The sequence below is a fragment of the Ascochyta rabiei genome, chromosome 16, assembly GCF_004011695.2.
Source record: "Ascochyta rabiei chromosome 16, complete sequence".
In the NCBI taxonomy this organism is placed as follows: Eukaryota; Fungi; Ascomycota; class Dothideomycetes; order Pleosporales; family Didymellaceae; genus Ascochyta; species Ascochyta rabiei.
The window spans coordinates 1,385,520-1,401,616 of NC_082420.1; the positions used below are offsets into that span (position 1 = coordinate 1,385,520).

At 48.0% G+C, this 16,097-nt stretch overlaps 3 protein-coding genes across 3 annotated transcripts, besides 24 other annotated features; 1 reads left to right on the plus strand and 2 right to left on the minus strand.

The window, feature by feature from the left end:
* Nucleotides 1-141: 141 nt before the first annotated feature.
* Nucleotides 142-1,736: a mobile genetic element.
* Nucleotides 1,734-1,737: a direct repeat.
* Nucleotides 1,737-3,568: a mobile genetic element.
* Nucleotides 1,738-1,901: a long terminal repeat.
* Nucleotides 1,738-7,014: a mobile genetic element.
* Nucleotides 2,166-2,713: a mobile genetic element.
* Nucleotides 2,229-3,112: a mobile genetic element.
* Nucleotides 2,298-2,929: a mobile genetic element.
* Nucleotides 2,325-3,016: a mobile genetic element.
* Nucleotides 3,123-3,307: a mobile genetic element.
* Nucleotides 3,123-3,310: a mobile genetic element.
* Nucleotides 3,459-3,477: a tandem repeat.
* Nucleotides 3,569-7,006: a dispersed repeat.
* Nucleotides 4,182-4,672: a mobile genetic element.
* Nucleotides 4,203-4,585: a mobile genetic element.
* Nucleotides 4,275-4,702: a mobile genetic element.
* Nucleotides 6,853-7,014: a long terminal repeat.
* Nucleotides 7,012-7,542: a mobile genetic element.
* Nucleotides 7,015-7,018: a direct repeat.
* Nucleotides 7,511-7,555: a mobile genetic element.
* A 1,243-nt stretch (nt 7,556-8,798) lies between these two features.
* Nucleotides 8,799-8,920: a dispersed repeat.
* Nucleotides 8,921-9,638: 718 nt separating this feature from the next.
* EKO05_0009394 (uncharacterized protein) lies at nt 9,639-9,842 on the minus strand (the record flags this gene model as incomplete). The annotated part of the gene is made up of 1 exon (XM_059637532.1): nt 9,639-9,842. One exon carries the CDS (start codon nt 9,840-9,842, stop codon nt 9,639-9,641), a length of 204 nt encoding a protein of 67 aa, XP_059493515.1.
* Nucleotides 9,843-10,228: 386 nt separating this feature from the next.
* Nucleotides 10,229-10,344: a dispersed repeat.
* A 39-nt stretch (nt 10,345-10,383) lies between these two features.
* Nucleotides 10,384-10,857: a mobile genetic element.
* An 80-nt stretch (nt 10,858-10,937) lies between these two features.
* Nucleotides 10,938-10,955: a tandem repeat.
* Nucleotides 10,956-12,932: 1,977 nt separating this feature from the next.
* EKO05_0009395 (uncharacterized protein) lies at nt 12,933-13,205 on the plus strand (the record flags this gene model as incomplete). Its single annotated transcript, XM_038946773.1, has 1 exon — nt 12,933-13,205. The coding sequence occupies one exon, from the start codon at nt 12,933-12,935 to the stop codon at nt 13,203-13,205; it is 273 nt and encodes a 90-aa protein (XP_038795987.1).
* A 739-nt stretch (nt 13,206-13,944) lies between these two features.
* EKO05_0009396 (Glucan endo-1,3-beta-D-glucosidase) lies at nt 13,945-15,153 on the minus strand (the record flags this gene model as incomplete). Its single annotated transcript, XM_038946774.1, has 1 exon — nt 13,945-15,153. The coding sequence occupies one exon, from the start codon at nt 15,151-15,153 to the stop codon at nt 13,945-13,947; it is 1,209 nt and encodes a 402-aa protein (XP_038795988.1).
* Between the last annotated feature and the right edge of the window lie 944 nt (nt 15,154-16,097).

Here is a 16,097-nt window from a genome sequence, read left to right on the forward strand (position 1 = left end):
GCGCGGATGGCACATCACTATAGCGTCACTGGTTGGTGGTGCAGGCTGGCTTACTGCAGGCCTGCTGCCAGCTGATGCGTACGCACAGCGCTATGGTTGTCTGTGTCTTAATGTCTCTAGGGATTTCCCAGCTGCATCACCTACCGTGTCCGTGCGCGCAACAACCGGAGTCGCGCAACAACCGAAAACCACCTCAACGCTCAAAATTAGATAAGGCTATAGAGCCACCCACAACAGCTATTATTTTGTAATTTTATAGTGTAGTACTAATTAATTACTTATAAAAAAGATGTACTGTTTAAATTTGGCTGGTAACTTGATGTTGCGGCCATGTGATGTGGTTTTGAGTAGGGGAGCTGGGGACGGCGATGGGGGACTACAACCACCAACATTATCCCTAGGACCACATTTTTAACGCTTTTTTAGCTAGGTTGCTTATAAAGCTTTCTTTTTACCCTTTTAAGGTAATTGTATAGCTTTTACAGTATTAAGCTCTTGTTATTAACGCTGCTTTTTAGCCTTCTATTTAGCCTTTTAATTTGCTGTATTAGCCTTCTTCTTCTTATATACTACCTTAGCTGCCTCTTACACTACACGCCTCTCCTCCTTCTTCTTCTCCTTAACCAGCTTCTTAGCAGCTGCTACTTCCTTACTAGTAGCTTTTCTAAGCCTCTCCTCCTTCTCCTTATGTTGTCTGACTTGCTTACAGAAGCGTGCTTTGTTAACCTTTCTAGGTAACTAGAACACTGCACTACTATAGTACTCCTGCTGTTACTGTAAGTCTAAGGTTTTACTCTTCTTTTTGTGCTTCTTCTACATCTTTAGAGTCTTTTTAAGGCTATCTATCTTATACTAGAGGAGTAAGGTTTTAACTAAGATATAGTAGATTAATTGTCTTATCTTTTTAATGTTACTCTTACTCTAGTTTTTAACCACACACTACAACAACGTCTCTATTTTAAGCTAATCCTTATTGCTATAAACAGACAATAAGGACTCATCTAAATCTAAGCTCTCTAGTGTTTTAACAAAGCAGTAGAGGATAATGTTAGGATTAAGTAGATAGATACCTATTGCCTTAAAGGACTTAAGTATTAGCTTTTTAGTAAAGCTACACATCTACGCTAGCCAGAATAGGCTTAAGAAGTCTGCTCTAGTAATAGGTGTGTTGTTTTAAGCCTTATAGATGTGTGTTATAACTGCTTTTAAGTACGCTGTTAATAGAGGCTTAAACAGTACTACATTAAGTAGCTAGAGCGTTTAGGTTAAGTAAAGGGGAAGGACAGCTAGGAGGATCTTGTAGTTATTACAGTACTTAATAAAGTCTGTTGTTACATAGGATCTGTAGCCATCTAGTATTAAAAGCCTCTACTTTCTTTGTGCTTTCTCCTTAGTGTAGTAATTAAACACCTGCTTAAGCTAGGCAAGGCCTATATCCCTATTTGTCCACCCTAAGAAAGATAATGTAACTATTACAGAGTGTTTTCCTAGCTTAATTTTAGCTACCTAGTCTAATTTAATGCTAGCGTTAGCTAACTTATAGATAATGCCTAGTAGTAGTACTGTTCTATTACTACACACACACGCTATAAGCGTCTACTAAGCTTAGTTACTATCCTAGATAGATGCTTTAATCTCTCCCTTTATCTACATACGCTTACTAAACATATATTTTATCCTACCTATAATACTAATTATAAAGCCCTTCTTATCTATATTATATATGTAGTAACCCTTGTGGCGGCGTAACTAGCCGCTGTAGGGAACAATGGAAAGACTGCGCTATATTGCTGTCTAGCTAGGAGAGTGCAATATATACCTGTCCCGAGACCAACTAAGCTAGGGCTGTCTGCCGTGGGTAGACGGTCCGATTAACACCCAATTGATACCGCAACACTCCCCCCCAGCTGCCGTGAACAACAAGGCTGAATCTATCTACCTAGTACCACCCGGTAAGGCCTGCTAGATCTAGTATCCCAGCCTCCTAAGTGCTGTCTATAAGGTGATGCTTAACGTCTTCTAATCTAAGCTGTTAGACAAATCTCTTGTGTTTCTGTCGTACTAGAGTCTTAGTAAGGCTGTCTGCTAGCATGTCTGCTGTAGGGCACCAGGCAACGTCTATACAACTGTGCTGTACCTCCTGCCTAAGCCACATCTAATGCGTGTCAACGTGGCGTAGCTTTGTGTGTAGCCTGTCCTCCTGCTTCGTAACTATGCCTACTGTCTGCTGATTATTACAGTAGATAACTGGCTTCACGTCAGGATTGAACCTAAGGTGTTTGAACACTCTGTTCCACCATTCCATCTCCCCCCCAGCCACGGAGAGAGCCATAAGCTCTGCCTCTGTAGTAGACTTGGCAACTAAGCGTTGACGTGTTGCCTTCCAGTCTATACACATACTATACAGTTTAAACAGGTATCTATATAAGCTCTGTCTAGATTCCTCATCGTTAGCGAACGCTGCATCAGATGCTCCATAGAACGTTGACAGATTATTGATTTGGCTGATGTATGTGGTACTGCTCCTTGCTCTGTTGCATGCTCCAATAGCTAAGTACTTTGTACCTATCAGATATCTCCAGACGTGCTTAGCAGCTGCCACGTGCTTCTGCCCAGGGTTCTGTAGATGACGTGCTAGGACTGAGTGTGCTCGCGACACGTCAGGTCTCGTAAAGGTTGATATGTAGGCCAGCGAGCCAACTAGCTGCTGGTATATCTGTGTGCGGCTGGCGTTCGGCTCCTCTGTGCTCAACGGCAGGTAGCTCTCAGTTAACGGTACCACTGGGTATCTCCCTGACGTCTGTGCTAAGTTGAACTTGGCTGACACTTTGTTAATAAAAGAGTCCTGTACCAGCCATATAGATGCTGCTTCCCAGTCTCTAAGTACCTGTACACCTAGGAACCACTTTAGGGCACCTAGTCTTCGCACGTTGTACGTTGCCTGCAGCTGCTTCTTAAATTGGCTGTGATGGCTGAGATGCTGTAGGTGTACTAGAACAACAATATCATCCACGTAGAAGAACACAATTAAATGCTTACTTGTAAATAGACACGGCACGTCCTTGATTGGTCTCAGCCCTAGGTTTACCAGCGTTCTGCTTAGGTGCTTAAACTAAAGCTGTGGTGCGTCCTTAAGGCCATATAGGGCTCTCTTAAGTTTGAGTAGCTCGCCTATCTGTCTTACGAACGGTTCTGGTGTACGAACGTAGACTAGCTGCTCTAGTGGTGCATTCAGGAACGCGTTCAGCACGTCATAGTGATACGCCTGAAGGCCAAATGCGGCAGCTATAGCTATTAGAGATCTGAATACACGTGCTGCCAGTGTGGCTGCGTACGTGTCTCCCCACTCGTTCTAGAGGTCTCCTCTAACAACAAGTCTTGCCTTGTACTTGTAGAGGTACCTATCTTCGTTAAACTTGTATGTAAATACCCACTTCAGAGGAAGTATCTGTGCCTCAGCGGCTGCTGCTGCTGCTGTCACTAACGTGGTTGCAAAGCATCCCTTCTCTTAACAGCTAGCAAACTCAGCATAAGCTGCCTCTCTGAACTCCTGTCCGTGCAGGTGCTTCTCTAGGTCTCTCCACTGTTGTGGGGGTGCTGGGAGCCTGTCTCTGTGCAGCCTTGTGCGTGGCGCTTCGCCCATAAGTTTCTGAGATTCTGACGGATTGACAGCCAGTGCAAATGCTGTGTAGTACGATCCCAGCGGGCGTCTCTGTCTCCTTAACGTCAGCACGTTTGCCTCGTCAATCTGGCTGCTGATCTCTTCTCTCCTTGGAGCGTTATTCGATCGTCGATCCGGAGCCTCTGCCTCAGGCATAAGAGTCTGCCAGCCTCGTGGCATGCTGCCACTCTCCTGACTACTCTCAACTATCTCTCTGTTGCCATCCAGCAGATAACTCGGCTCGGGTGTGTCCTCAGGCGTCGGTAGCCATTCTGTACTCTCTGTCACTTCCTTCTGTGACTCTCGATGACCAGCCATCTCATTCATTAGCTGACTCTCTGCTTCGTCAACGCTCTCTGCCTCATGGGCATCCTCTGTCTCGTTGACGTTTTCTTGACTAGGAATGATTTCACTGACGTGTGACTCCCCTATAAGTTGCTCTGGTTCCTCTAGATTTTCTGGGATGTTAAGAACAGTAGCAATCTCACGTAGTCTCTGTCTCTCTGGGTAAACCTCCTCCATGCTGTGCTCTGACGGCAGGAAGACCACGTCCCGTGTCCTCAATACTCTCTGCAGCGTCGGCATCCACACGCGATAGATATTTGTGGAGTTATAGCCTACTAGCTGTCCCATTAACACACGTGATTGTAGCTTCTCCCTGCGCTTCAGCTTCGTGTTTAACGCGTATGCTCGGGATCTAATAGTAGTCAGGTGAGCAACTGTTGGCTTACGTCCGTGGACAACCTCATATAGAGTTCTCCAGGACAGTGCTTCTGTAGGCGTGCGATTGAGGAGATATACAGCTGTCATGCAGCACTCGTTAGTCAACTCCATAGGCAGGTCTCCGCCGATCCGGATAGCCCGTCCCCTCGTGACAATCGTGCTGCCGGCTCTCTCTGTGAGTCCGTTCTGTTCCTCAGTGTACTCGGCTCTTGGTTCTACAACAATACCAAGGTCTCTGAATATCTGTAGCATCTCACTATAGCCACAGTCACTGTCTAGTCTTATAACTGACACATCAGCATTGTACTGACGTCTAATCTTCGCCAGTAGTCTCTCTGCAGCACGCCTCAGCGTTACTGAGCTCTTATCTGGTAGGCAGCACGCCTCGTGCCAAGACGTGTACTGGTCAACGGCATGGAACATCTACAGGTCTCTGTTGTAACAGCACTCTGTTCTCTTACGCAATTAAACAAGGTCAATGCCAAGTCTATAGAATAGACAGATGGCTGGCTCCCTAGGTGGTTGTTAGCTGACTATCCTGTGTAGCTTCGCCTGTATGCACGTCTCACACGTGTCCCATTAGGGTGCCTTAGGGTGCTGTTCAACCTGTATCCCGTCGACGTGGTTGCTCAATTGAGCTACTGCCTTCTGACTCACGTGGCCAAGGAGCTTATGGGCATCCTTCTGGGTGACTGTCAGTGGCTTCCGTTCGTCTTGTAACAGCCTAGGTACTGGATATCGTGTCGCATACACTAACAATAGAGCTGGCTGCAGTGCCTGCTCTTTCTTATTATTAATTAACCAGTGTCTATCCTGGTACTGCAATAGACATATAACGTTTGACACTTTCTCCTGGTATAGGCAGTCACGTCCTGAGTCAAAGTGTACTCCTAGAGGCCTGCTGCGTGACAATCCAACCACGCTTGTGAAGAATCCAGGGATGTAGGCCACATACGTCAACTTCATCTGGCTTCTTCCTGTTGGCGTCTTGACGTTGAGTACTACCTCACCCCACTCCTCTATCTGTGCTAGCACTCCGCCAGCGTACACGTAGTCTGTGGGTCCTCCCTTCATAGTTGTAGTCTAATTGGATCCTCTAGTGTTTGTTACGTGACAGTTTGAACCTGGATCCAGTATCCACCTAGTGAGTAGCGGCGGCTGACTCTGATTAGCTATAGCTGTAGTCTGTAGCATAGCATTGCAGTAGGTTGTGCTCCTGACTGGCTGGCCATTATCCATGCTGATTACAGACTGCTTCTTACTCTCTGTTTCTTGCTTGCTGTTCTTCCTAAGGCGAGCTTCTACGTGTCTAAGTGCCTTAGCCATAGTAGTCTCAGCCTGGCGTAGCTCGTCAAACTTCTTCTCTACTGCTGCATCTGGCGTCCAATTAGACTGCTGTAGGCTGTAGTTAACATATTGACAGTCCTTAAATCTGTGGCTATTCCCACACAGGCATGCCGTACGTCGTGTTGATCCACCTAAGGCTGTCAGGTTGTCTGTGCTAGGTGTGCTAGCCGTGCTGGGTGCAACACCTAACGTTGCAAACGTGCCAAGAGATAATGCAATTGGACGTGTGCGTCGATAGTAAGACCGAAATTCAGCCACAAGATCTGCGGTTGACGTGTACTGCTCTCCTCTCTAGTCCTTCCTGATTAGCTCATGCAGCTGTGTAGCTGCCCAGCTATCGTCAAGGCCCCTGATCGACAGTATGAAGTCCTCTTGAGATCAGTTACCATCCACTTCGGGCATCTTGGCCTCCGTCAGGAGTCTGGTGATTGTTACCCACTCGTCAAACCAGGTATCCAGATTTGCTCTCCTTGGTCTCGTACACACAGCTCTGTAGCGGCTGCGTAGCTAGTGATTCCGCTCACCTACTAATGGGCAGAGGTGCTTCTTAAGCGTTGTCAATCGACTGTACGGGTCTGAGCAGCTGACAATAAGATCCAGGTGCTTAACGTCGATTGTCCGGGCAATCTCAGAGTTGAAGCTTCTTAAGGCCTTCTCTCTCTGTAACCATCTTGCCTCCTCACGCTTAAACCTCCTTGCCCACGTGTTGTAGACTGATATCTCTTCAGCAGACAGATCCTCAATGTCAATATCGTCCTGCTCTTCTTCAGATACCTGAGTTTTCTTAAACCTCTACACAGGCTTCTCCTGTAGCTTCTCATCTTGTAGCTTCCTCAGCTCGTCCACTGACAGACTTGGGTTGACGTACGGCCACAGGTTGTCTCTGTCTGCTGTGTCCTTTCTCACAAACAACCACTTCTCCCAGTTATCAGGCTTGCTGAGTATAACTAACGTCTTTGTTACTAGCAGGTCCTGCTTATATGCACTTATTGTGCTATCTCTTAGGACGTGCTCTATTTGACGGGTTGATAATTAATCCAGTTGTGTTGACAGCCAGTTGTACAGGCTGTATATAAACGGGTAAACGCAGCAATTTAACTGAAGGCTTCTGGGCTTATAACTGTGGCGGCGTAACTAGCTGCTGTAGGGAATAATAGAAAGACTGCGCTATATTGCTGTCTAGCTAGGAGAGTGCAATATATACCTGTCCCGAGACCAACTAAGCTAGGGCCGTCTGCCGTGGGTAGACGGTCCGATTGACACCCAATTGATACCGCAACAACCCTTAATAGAGTATTTAGAGATTTTGTGCTGTAGTAGGTTAAAGTAGAGCGTATATTTACTATAGGAATTAGCATTATAACATAGTTAATCTATCCTAGTAGAGTAACATAAGATAAGATAGATAGAGTACTTGTTAATAAAGCAGGTAACCTAGCTCTTACTAACTAGATTTTAAGCCACTAGCAACGCGAAATTCTGGATTATCTCTCTAGTAGGTGGTAAGTAACAAGTACTAAGCAACTCTATGTACTTTATAAGCTCTATCTCCTGTTATAGCATTAAACGTTGCTAGTTAATGTCCTTAGTCTCCTAGGAGTCCTAAACGTGCTTGTGTCTCTAAGCTAGAGTTACGCAGTTAACGCTAAACCTAGTAGCAAAATACTAATACACAAGTTTTTTGCCTAGTTTTAGCACATTAATTGCTGCAAGCGCTTTATTAATAGCTGCTATAGTTATTAAGTTACAACGCGTTAAAGTATAGTGTAGTTGTGATAATTCAGTTGTTGCGCAACTCTGGTTGTTGCGCGCACGGACACAGTATAACTAACTGGGTCACTTGTAACACACCCAGCTTTCTGACTTTACCGCTGGCCATCGCGCTGCACTGTTCCTGTGCTGGCATAGGCTAGATGATTGCGCAGTGGATTTGGAAGAACAACGAGCGCAGCCAGGACTTTCCGACCAGCCATTTCGTGTGTGCGGCCTGTAGCTTTCTCGTCGCTGCAAGTGCTACAACACTCAGGCTGTGGTACGCAAGGATGAATAAGCGCGAAAGGTCAAATAGCAGAGGCGACCAAAGAGTTTGGGCTACATAGCGAGTGGCTACTTCCGTTCGTTCTCGCAATCTAATTTTTCCGCATAGCGACAATCTAATTCTCCAGCGCCGCGAGAAGTAGAATCCTGTGGCAAACCATGCTCCAACTCTCAGCAGCGGTTCCTCGGCCGCGAAGCTCGTTTAAGCGCAACGCACATCTGGAGTTCGTAGATGAAACGAGTCTGACCTGTAAATATAGAACGGATAGATACACACAAAGCCTTCCGAGAGGTACAACGAGAAAGCACTCGGTCCCTACCGCTTTCTAACGACATACTGGTACACTCTCACACACGTGGACTTGAGATGCAGAGGGCCTTCCGCTCATGCCGCCTAGCATCTGAAACGCCGACCAAGCCTGTGGATTGAATTGAATTGTCCAGAGGATGAACGCGGAGGGTGTTTATTTGTGTTTTGATGGTGAAATTGATAGTGCAGACTCACAGGACGCCTCCAACCTGCCATGGCACCGGGGAGAAATGGCGACGTCCCAACAAGGGCTGGTAAATTAGCTGGTTGAAAGTACAAATAGCTGTAGCCTATTAAGCTTCTAGTTCTGTTTTATGTGTGGAATGTAGTTGCGAAAGCCTACATGGGTGCTGTATGTATCAATTTGCGATTCGACATGGCAGCGTGTGAATGCAATGTCTTGAATGCTCTGTCACATCAAATTCTCTTATTAATGCCTGGCAAAATGTACTGTGGTTGCAGGCGTAGGTAGTGTAGTGCAAGTGGGGCAGATTTTTCCCGAAGTTTCTAAATATCCCTAGTTATGGAAGTATGACTAATTCTCCCTCATTCTATATAACACTTTGTTAACTCACAGTTATTCAACTTACTAGCTTATTTGAAACCATCTTAAATTAATTTATCTAGAGTGAGGTGGGAGAGGCGTGGGATTAGGTGGCCCCTAAGTTCCTAAGCAAGCTCCTAGGTTCTGTGAAACTCTAGTGCTAGGTGTCAGGCGCCGGCATGTAGCAACGTTCACCTCTAACTAGGTTGGCAACAAGTACTGTTCCGACCACAAGGCTTACTATCCAAGTGAGTATTGATACCTTTTTGGCATGCTTGGCACGGTGGGCAGAGCCGTGTCTTGACACTAGGCAGTTATTAACACACGTGGTAGACATGTATAGTACTAAGCTTTACATATAATCTGTAATAATGAAGTGCTTGTTTACCCGAAAAATACTGCCGAACCCCTGCCTTCGAGACCTACTGACACTACCTAGGTACTTACGCCTGCAAGCACAGTACGCACCTACCCCGGATCTTCACAGCTACAATCAATATTGCGTCGTACAAGGGGGGTGCCTGAACGGAGTAGAAATACGAGCCGCTTGCACTGAGCATTTAGTGATCTTTTACAAGAAGACCCTAGCTGCGGCAAATCGTATTTCTACTCCGTTTAGGCACCCCCCTTGTAGACTAGCGAGAGGTTCCAATTGGCTAGCTATATTTAGTTGACAGTAAAAGTAAGAAATTAGGCAACAGGTTTGGACAGCATGCAGGGCAAAACGTGACAGCTACAAAAAACTAGTCGATTATCTAGGCCCGCGTCAATAGTCTTGTTGATAGACTAACGTTCCAGATTTGGGGTAGGCATTATGCTGCTAGAGCAGCAGAACAGGCATACCGCTGTCTCGATCAACAGTAGACTTTGCAATTCTGAATTTATCAGAAGGGACGCGCGATCCACCTTGGCTTTGTTCGAAATAAACGCCCGTCTAATTTGGCCCGACGCTGTGTACTTTCTCATCTTCCCTTGCAAGTCATCTAAATCCGCCAGCTGTTATCTTACTGCGCTTACTACCATCTAGTAGTCGCATCTTCATTGGTCGGACTCAACCACCACTGCAGATCCAGCGTCTTCGCCCACGTCTCCTCCCTCCGGGCGATAGCCCCCCGCACAAATACCCTTCTCTCCCAAAACCGATAGTACTCCAAAATTGGCTTCAGAACACTGTTTCCCATCCATTTTGCCCTCTCTCCATGCGGCGGGTGTGGCGACATATCAAACGAAAGCTGGCACGCCTAGAAGCGGTTCACCCCAGCCTGGAAAACTGGGTAGGGTTTCTTGACTGAGAGATAAAAGGGTTCAATAAAGCGGCCACGAGAGAGCTCTAGCGTGTATCGCTTAGGGCAGAATGCGACGCTTTGCAATGGCGCCCAGCCAAAAGGAGCCGCGCTCGGAGCTGGGGGGTTCTCGAGGTGGTCTTCAATCGCTGCGCCGTTGACCCACGGGCTGATGGCGTGGTAGATCGGAGGAAGCCGCTGCCGTCCGCTGCGACTGGTTCTGCTACGAACGACCAGTTGAATACGACGGCGATCCACTCGCGTTGGTTCTCGCCGCAGCTCAGTTGGAGTGCGTGGGCTTTGTCAGTAGAATGGTACCTGAATACTTGGTAGCTGGCATACGTAGTGTAGGTGGGTCCGGGATAAGCCGGAGGTTGCGGGATAGCTCTATTAACTAAATTACATTAGATCCTCCCTATTTTTGTATATAATACAATGTCTCTTATCTCTAGAAGCATCTATGTGCTGTTACCCTGCACTCTCTAATTTATAGCTGGTGAACCTTTTATCCTAACCTCTTATTTATGCAGGATAGGGCATTAGCTTTTAGAGCAGAGTCTACCCTTAAATAGTTCTGTTAGAGAGGGTTTAAGTCTATCTACTAGCCTCTATTCTTACTAGATCTTGATCTAATTAAAGCTATCTAGGATAAGATAGAGGACTAGATAAAGACTTACTATTTTAACCTCTCTACTAGTAGGCATTATAGCTATAAGAGAGTGAGACTTAGGGGTATTATATAGAAGGCCTAGGATACTATTACTTCTAAGAGCCTTTAGAAGGTAGTAGTAGGTATAAAGCATAAAGCATAGATGCTAGGTAGTTATTAAGGTAAAGGGCAGGTACACAAGATACCAAGTAATTAATTTAATTTACCTAAAAATTACAGCTAAGTACCCCTGTTGAGCGTCTCTAGCTAGGACTCTACACTACTTATGCCTAATACTAAGTAGTCGTTGTGCAATGGTGTGCTTGGAAAGCTCACTACGCCTGCTCCACTTCTTTCCAATGTGATTCGGCGTCGATTGGCATCCCCCCCCCCCCCCCCCCAAATCAGGTTTGTGGGTCTGCGTCCCTGCAGAGCAAGGCAGCTACTTGCTCCTCGGCAGTATTTCTCTTCGCAGCCATGGATGATGCTCAGAAACAGTATGTCCTGGATTGGACCAGGAGATTGCAAAAGATTCAAGTCTACTGTCTTCGGAAAGGACGCAGTGTGCTGAATAGATATACTGTTGCCTGAACTTTAACGCACAGACCGAACGCTTGAGTGAGAGTGTCATAGCACTTTATCTTACCCTCACTGCACCTTGTCTATCTGTATTGATATCAAAATACATAGCTTCAAGAAGAGTAGCAAAAAATCTGGGCGGTATACAGAGTCTGTTCTTCAGGTGAACATTTCTGTTAGGTCCCTTCTCCAAATCAGCAGTTCACTTACTGACATGCAAGAGAAATGCAACGTACCAGCCTGCCACTATGGTGTTTTCGCCATTTAACCGGGTCATAATATGCAGCTGGCATAATGGCATCTTAATTTGAATAGCTTGGGAGAACGGAATTAGCAAGCTTGATAATGCCAGCGTCGTGTTGAGAAGGTGGGAGGCCCGTGGAATTTGGGTGGGCGATCGTCGAGACAACGCCAGTGACCAGCCCTCCAGAAGACCGGATCTAATGAAACTTCCGCTCTTGTTCTTCAGAATCGAAAGCTGGTTATTGGTGAGCTCACAAGGTTGCCAGCCGAGTGAGGAGGTCGTGCAAGGTATAGCCAACAGACGTGACACTACGGATGCAATAGGCAGAAGAAAGGACGCCGTAAGCTTAAGTACAGAGCCCGTGCAAGTATCTCTCCCTTTATATATCTGTAGGCTGACACTGTAAAGGGATATTCTCTAGTTGATCCGTGCTGGGGTGTGCGCTTGGTGCATAAGATGTTGCGATACCGAGAGCAGCGAGAATGGTCTCTATAGCCATGTTAAGCACTTACAAGCATACCCCAGGAGCCATTTCAGCTGCAGGATGCTGGAAATCTAGGCATGCGTCCAGACAGCTTGAAGTTCTTGACGTGGAAGAAGAAAGGGACAATGCGGATCTATTAGTAGCGACCAGCTTATGATAAGTTTATCGTGTCGATTGAGACTGCAAGAAGTAAGAGAAGGTCAACTGGTAGTTTTGAAAGTCTGTTAAAAATTCTTGGATGTTGCAATGTGTATCTAGACTTGTAGTGAGGATTCGCAAGCCGGAGCACAATCGCTCCAACGTCCGGCTGCTGTAACATTTGTGGCTTCGTCAGGATAGAGCACCATCTGGTCAAGCCCTGCAAAACTCAGCAAAGGGCATCTCCTATCTCGTCTTGTTTCTGCCCGCGTGTTTCATTGGTTTGCAGCCTCCTCGACGACCATTTATAGCGATGGGTTCTGGGCAGAATCTGATTGGTCCGCTCGTACAATCCTGGTGGTCGCATAATTCACGGGTGAGCAGGCTACACAGGATGCCTGAACGCATAGCGGACCAATCACTGCGTCCCAATAGTGGAGCATCTTGTCCAAAGAAGAAGTCAGCCTTACCACTGCGGTCACCAAAGAGATAATGGCGCAGTAGGTATGGCATGTCGATAGTCTGCTGGAGCCCCATACGCAGGAACATGCATACTTCTACTTGCTCTTCAGTCTTTCTTTAAAGCCACCCCTCTTGCACCCTCAGCGAGTGACGAACGCTGTTGCAAATTGATAAAGGATCACCAGCCCATCACTGTACCATCTTTGTGATTAAACAGTCAGCTCGGCCTTTCGGATCGCCTAGTATACTCCCTTCGACCCCTGTCATCCAAAAGAGCATTGAGACCCGTGTCTACACAACAGCTCTCCAAGATATTGGCCCAATCTTCACCACTCGACATTGCGGTCCACCCCAAGCCTTATCAAGATCGAGCAAGCCCAACACTCGCAAGTCTGCCTCGAACCATCTCCTGTTTCCTTCACAAATCGCGGGCGAGTACCAGCACATCCATTTTCACCGCATACACGCACAATGCCCGTCATCATCCCACGAGACAATGCCGGCTACGCCCTTCCATTTCTTGTCATTGTTCTCATCGTCATCGGCGGCGCCCTCTGCCTCGTCATCTGCGGCTACGCCATCCACCGCACATTCGGTCTCAACACAGACGCCAACGGGTTCAAGCCTGTTTCGGTAGCGCAGGCAGAATACATGGCAGGAGTGCGATACAGGAACATGGAATCGCTCGCGTATGAGGGAAGGAGCAGCCAGCGGGCCAGCAACGGAAAGGGCCCGGCGTCGTAGCGGAGGAATGGTTGGAAGTAGATGACCATGGGCGGAGTGGCTCGCATTGTAAAGCCCGGAGTCACTCGGTGGAGTCAGAACGGACTGGACAGTGCTGTTCACCAAGGCTCACCTGCCGAAGCAACAGGACGTTGAAGCGCGACACGGTCTGGGGAGTAGGTTGGAATACGTAGAGGAGTATATCAGAACAGCATACGAAGACGATAAGAATCCATCGATGATTGTTTTACCTAGAATATTTCTGCGATCTTCTTGTAATGTGTGAGACAATGACTCGACCTATCAATGCACCTAGGTCTTGCACTGGAGTGATAGAAAAGGCCAAAATACATCAAAGGAGCTTTTTCGTACCTTTGCAAAATACCAGTACGCACATGTAGAAAAGATCCAGTCGGCAGTGCTCTCACGATGTTGCTGGTGGTAGGCGGTCTGTTGATGACGCAGGGATTGACATTGCTGGTGACGAATCAAGCCCCACAACGCGCCTTCCCTAAGCTCCCGAAACCTCTCTCGACAATTTCTTGACCTTCAATACTCACCACACTACAACTAGGCGCCATCGCATTCCAGCCTGTCTGTTTTTAGAGCGGTCTTGCTCTTTCTTTCGTCCATGGGAGCTGATTCGATTGCCTTGTGTCCCTGAAAGAGAATACGATAAAAAAACGTCGTTCTGATTGAATTACCTCCTTCATATACTAACGAAAGGAGATCTAGAGATTTTCCATGACTGTTCGAGATTCTACAAAGCCCAGGCTGCAAGAGCGAAGACGACTGACAACGCCATAGCCATGGAGTTAACTACGGATACTGAAACCAAGGATCCCACACCAGTACTCTGAGCAACACCGGTCGAACTAGGGCTCGCTGAGCCGTTGGCTGAGCCGCTGGCTGAACTACTGGCGGTGCTGTCACTGTTGGTCACGTTGCTGCTGCCCGTACCGTTACCGGTGGAGGTGGTCGAGTTGTTGGTGATAGGAGCGGGCGCTGGCAATTCCACCTTCTCCGTCGGGCAAGTCAAGTTGAAGCGCGGGGTGGTGCTGAGATTATCGGTGATGGCGAATTTGACTTCGTTGTCAGGGTTTGCGTCGCGCAGAGTGTACCAGAAGACGTTGCGCTTGCCGAACAATTTGCAGCCAACATCCTGCCAGTACTCGCCTGCGTTATCGACAGTAGCATCAGCGGCGCCGAATGCAGGACCAGTGTACGCCCAGCCAGTCTCGGTGATCCAGACGTCCTTGCCGCCGGCGACGCCTTCGGTAGCTGTCAGAGCGCTGTTGAGAAGGCTGCCCGCATTGCTGATCTGATTGTCGCGCTCGGCCTCATAGAAGGGGAATGCGTTGACGGCAAGGAAGTCGATCTCATCGATAACGGCCTTGTTCGAGCCGTTCACCCAGGCGGTCCATGTGTCGACGTGAGTGAAGGGCTTGCCCTTGAGCGGCGTGCTGGCCAGGCGCGTGCGAGCGTCCTTGATGAAGCGTACGATGGTGTCGGCGTTATTTCCAACTCCAGCGTTGTTACGCAGACCAGGTTCTGATACCCGGTACAGATCTTCGCTACCAACCGAGATGCCCACGACCAGGTCCGCCAACTTCGAGCCGTGCTCATCGAGAGCGGCTGTCAGCGCCTTGAGCTCGTTGTCAATGTTGTCGGCACCGGACGCCCAGATACCAAGAAGGAGGCTTGTGTTCGTGGCGATCGCAGCTGGGAACGCAGCAATGGGTGTGCTTGGGGTGTTCCACTGGATGTTGGAGTACAGGCGGATGGTGTTGAACTCGCCAGGCGCGCCATTCAGGCTCTTCGCAGCCTTGAACTCGCGCTCGAAATCTTGCTGGTTCTTTGCGTTGCCCTTGTCGTCCGAGGCGCCGGAGTTGAAGCCCAGGATGCTGCCGCCCTGAGCCGCAGCGCTGCCGAGCGTCACGGCGATGCTGAGTGCGGCCGAGACGCGCATGTTTGTTATTGTAAGAGTTGAAGGAGTGTGGAGAAATCAAAGATGAAAGATAAGGAATGAACGGAAACAGGAAATACGTGTGTTGGCACGGTGTCCGACGGGGTATAGGTGAAAGTGAGAGTAAGACTTGGGGCCCGCGTGTTTATCAACGGCGCGCGTTGACTATCCCCTGGGCTACGAACTCAAGCTCGTGAAATGGGTGGATTTCTGCTGCCATTGATGTGATTGGTTGGCCATGACACAGCTTGGCTAAGCTAAGGCTCGGCGCCAATCTGCGATTCGCGCAGAATCACGCCGTGTCTGTTCTTGAAACGCCGCGCTTTGCTCAGGTTATCCGCATTCCGAGGACCGTCGCAGATCTAGCATTGTAATGACCGGAGTTCACTTGTAACCAGGCGCTCATACAGGAGTTGGGAAGAGTTGGCCGCCAAATTTAGATTCTCTGTGACATACGCACCATCGCTGAACTCTGTTCAACGTGCAACAGTGTTCGACTTTGCTGCCTGAGCGCACGATCGATATTGGGATTGGAGGTGGCAGTGGCTACGTTAGCAGACCGTCCCTTTCCTTACCGAGCCTACTTGAAAGAACATTGTCAAAAGCTGTGCTTGAGCCAGTTGAGAAACCTAGAGCAACCTTTGCACGGCGAGCTAGGAAGGCCAGAATTGGTCCTGTCTACTCGCCCCTAGGAGAACATGGCTGTTCCGACAAACAAGGGCTGGTGCACTGAAGGATTCTACTATGACAGTGCAGTGGCGTGACTGGTCCTCTTGAAGCGCTCGAGGCCAAGCCCCCATGGGGAAGGTTGCTCACGGTATCGACCCGCTTATGTGGTGGAGCATAATGCTAGGAGGTCGAAACGACATTCAATATGACCATCCAGTATCGTAATGGGTACTTGTATCATAAGGCTGACATTTTTCGGTCTTCTCCTTACAATGTTC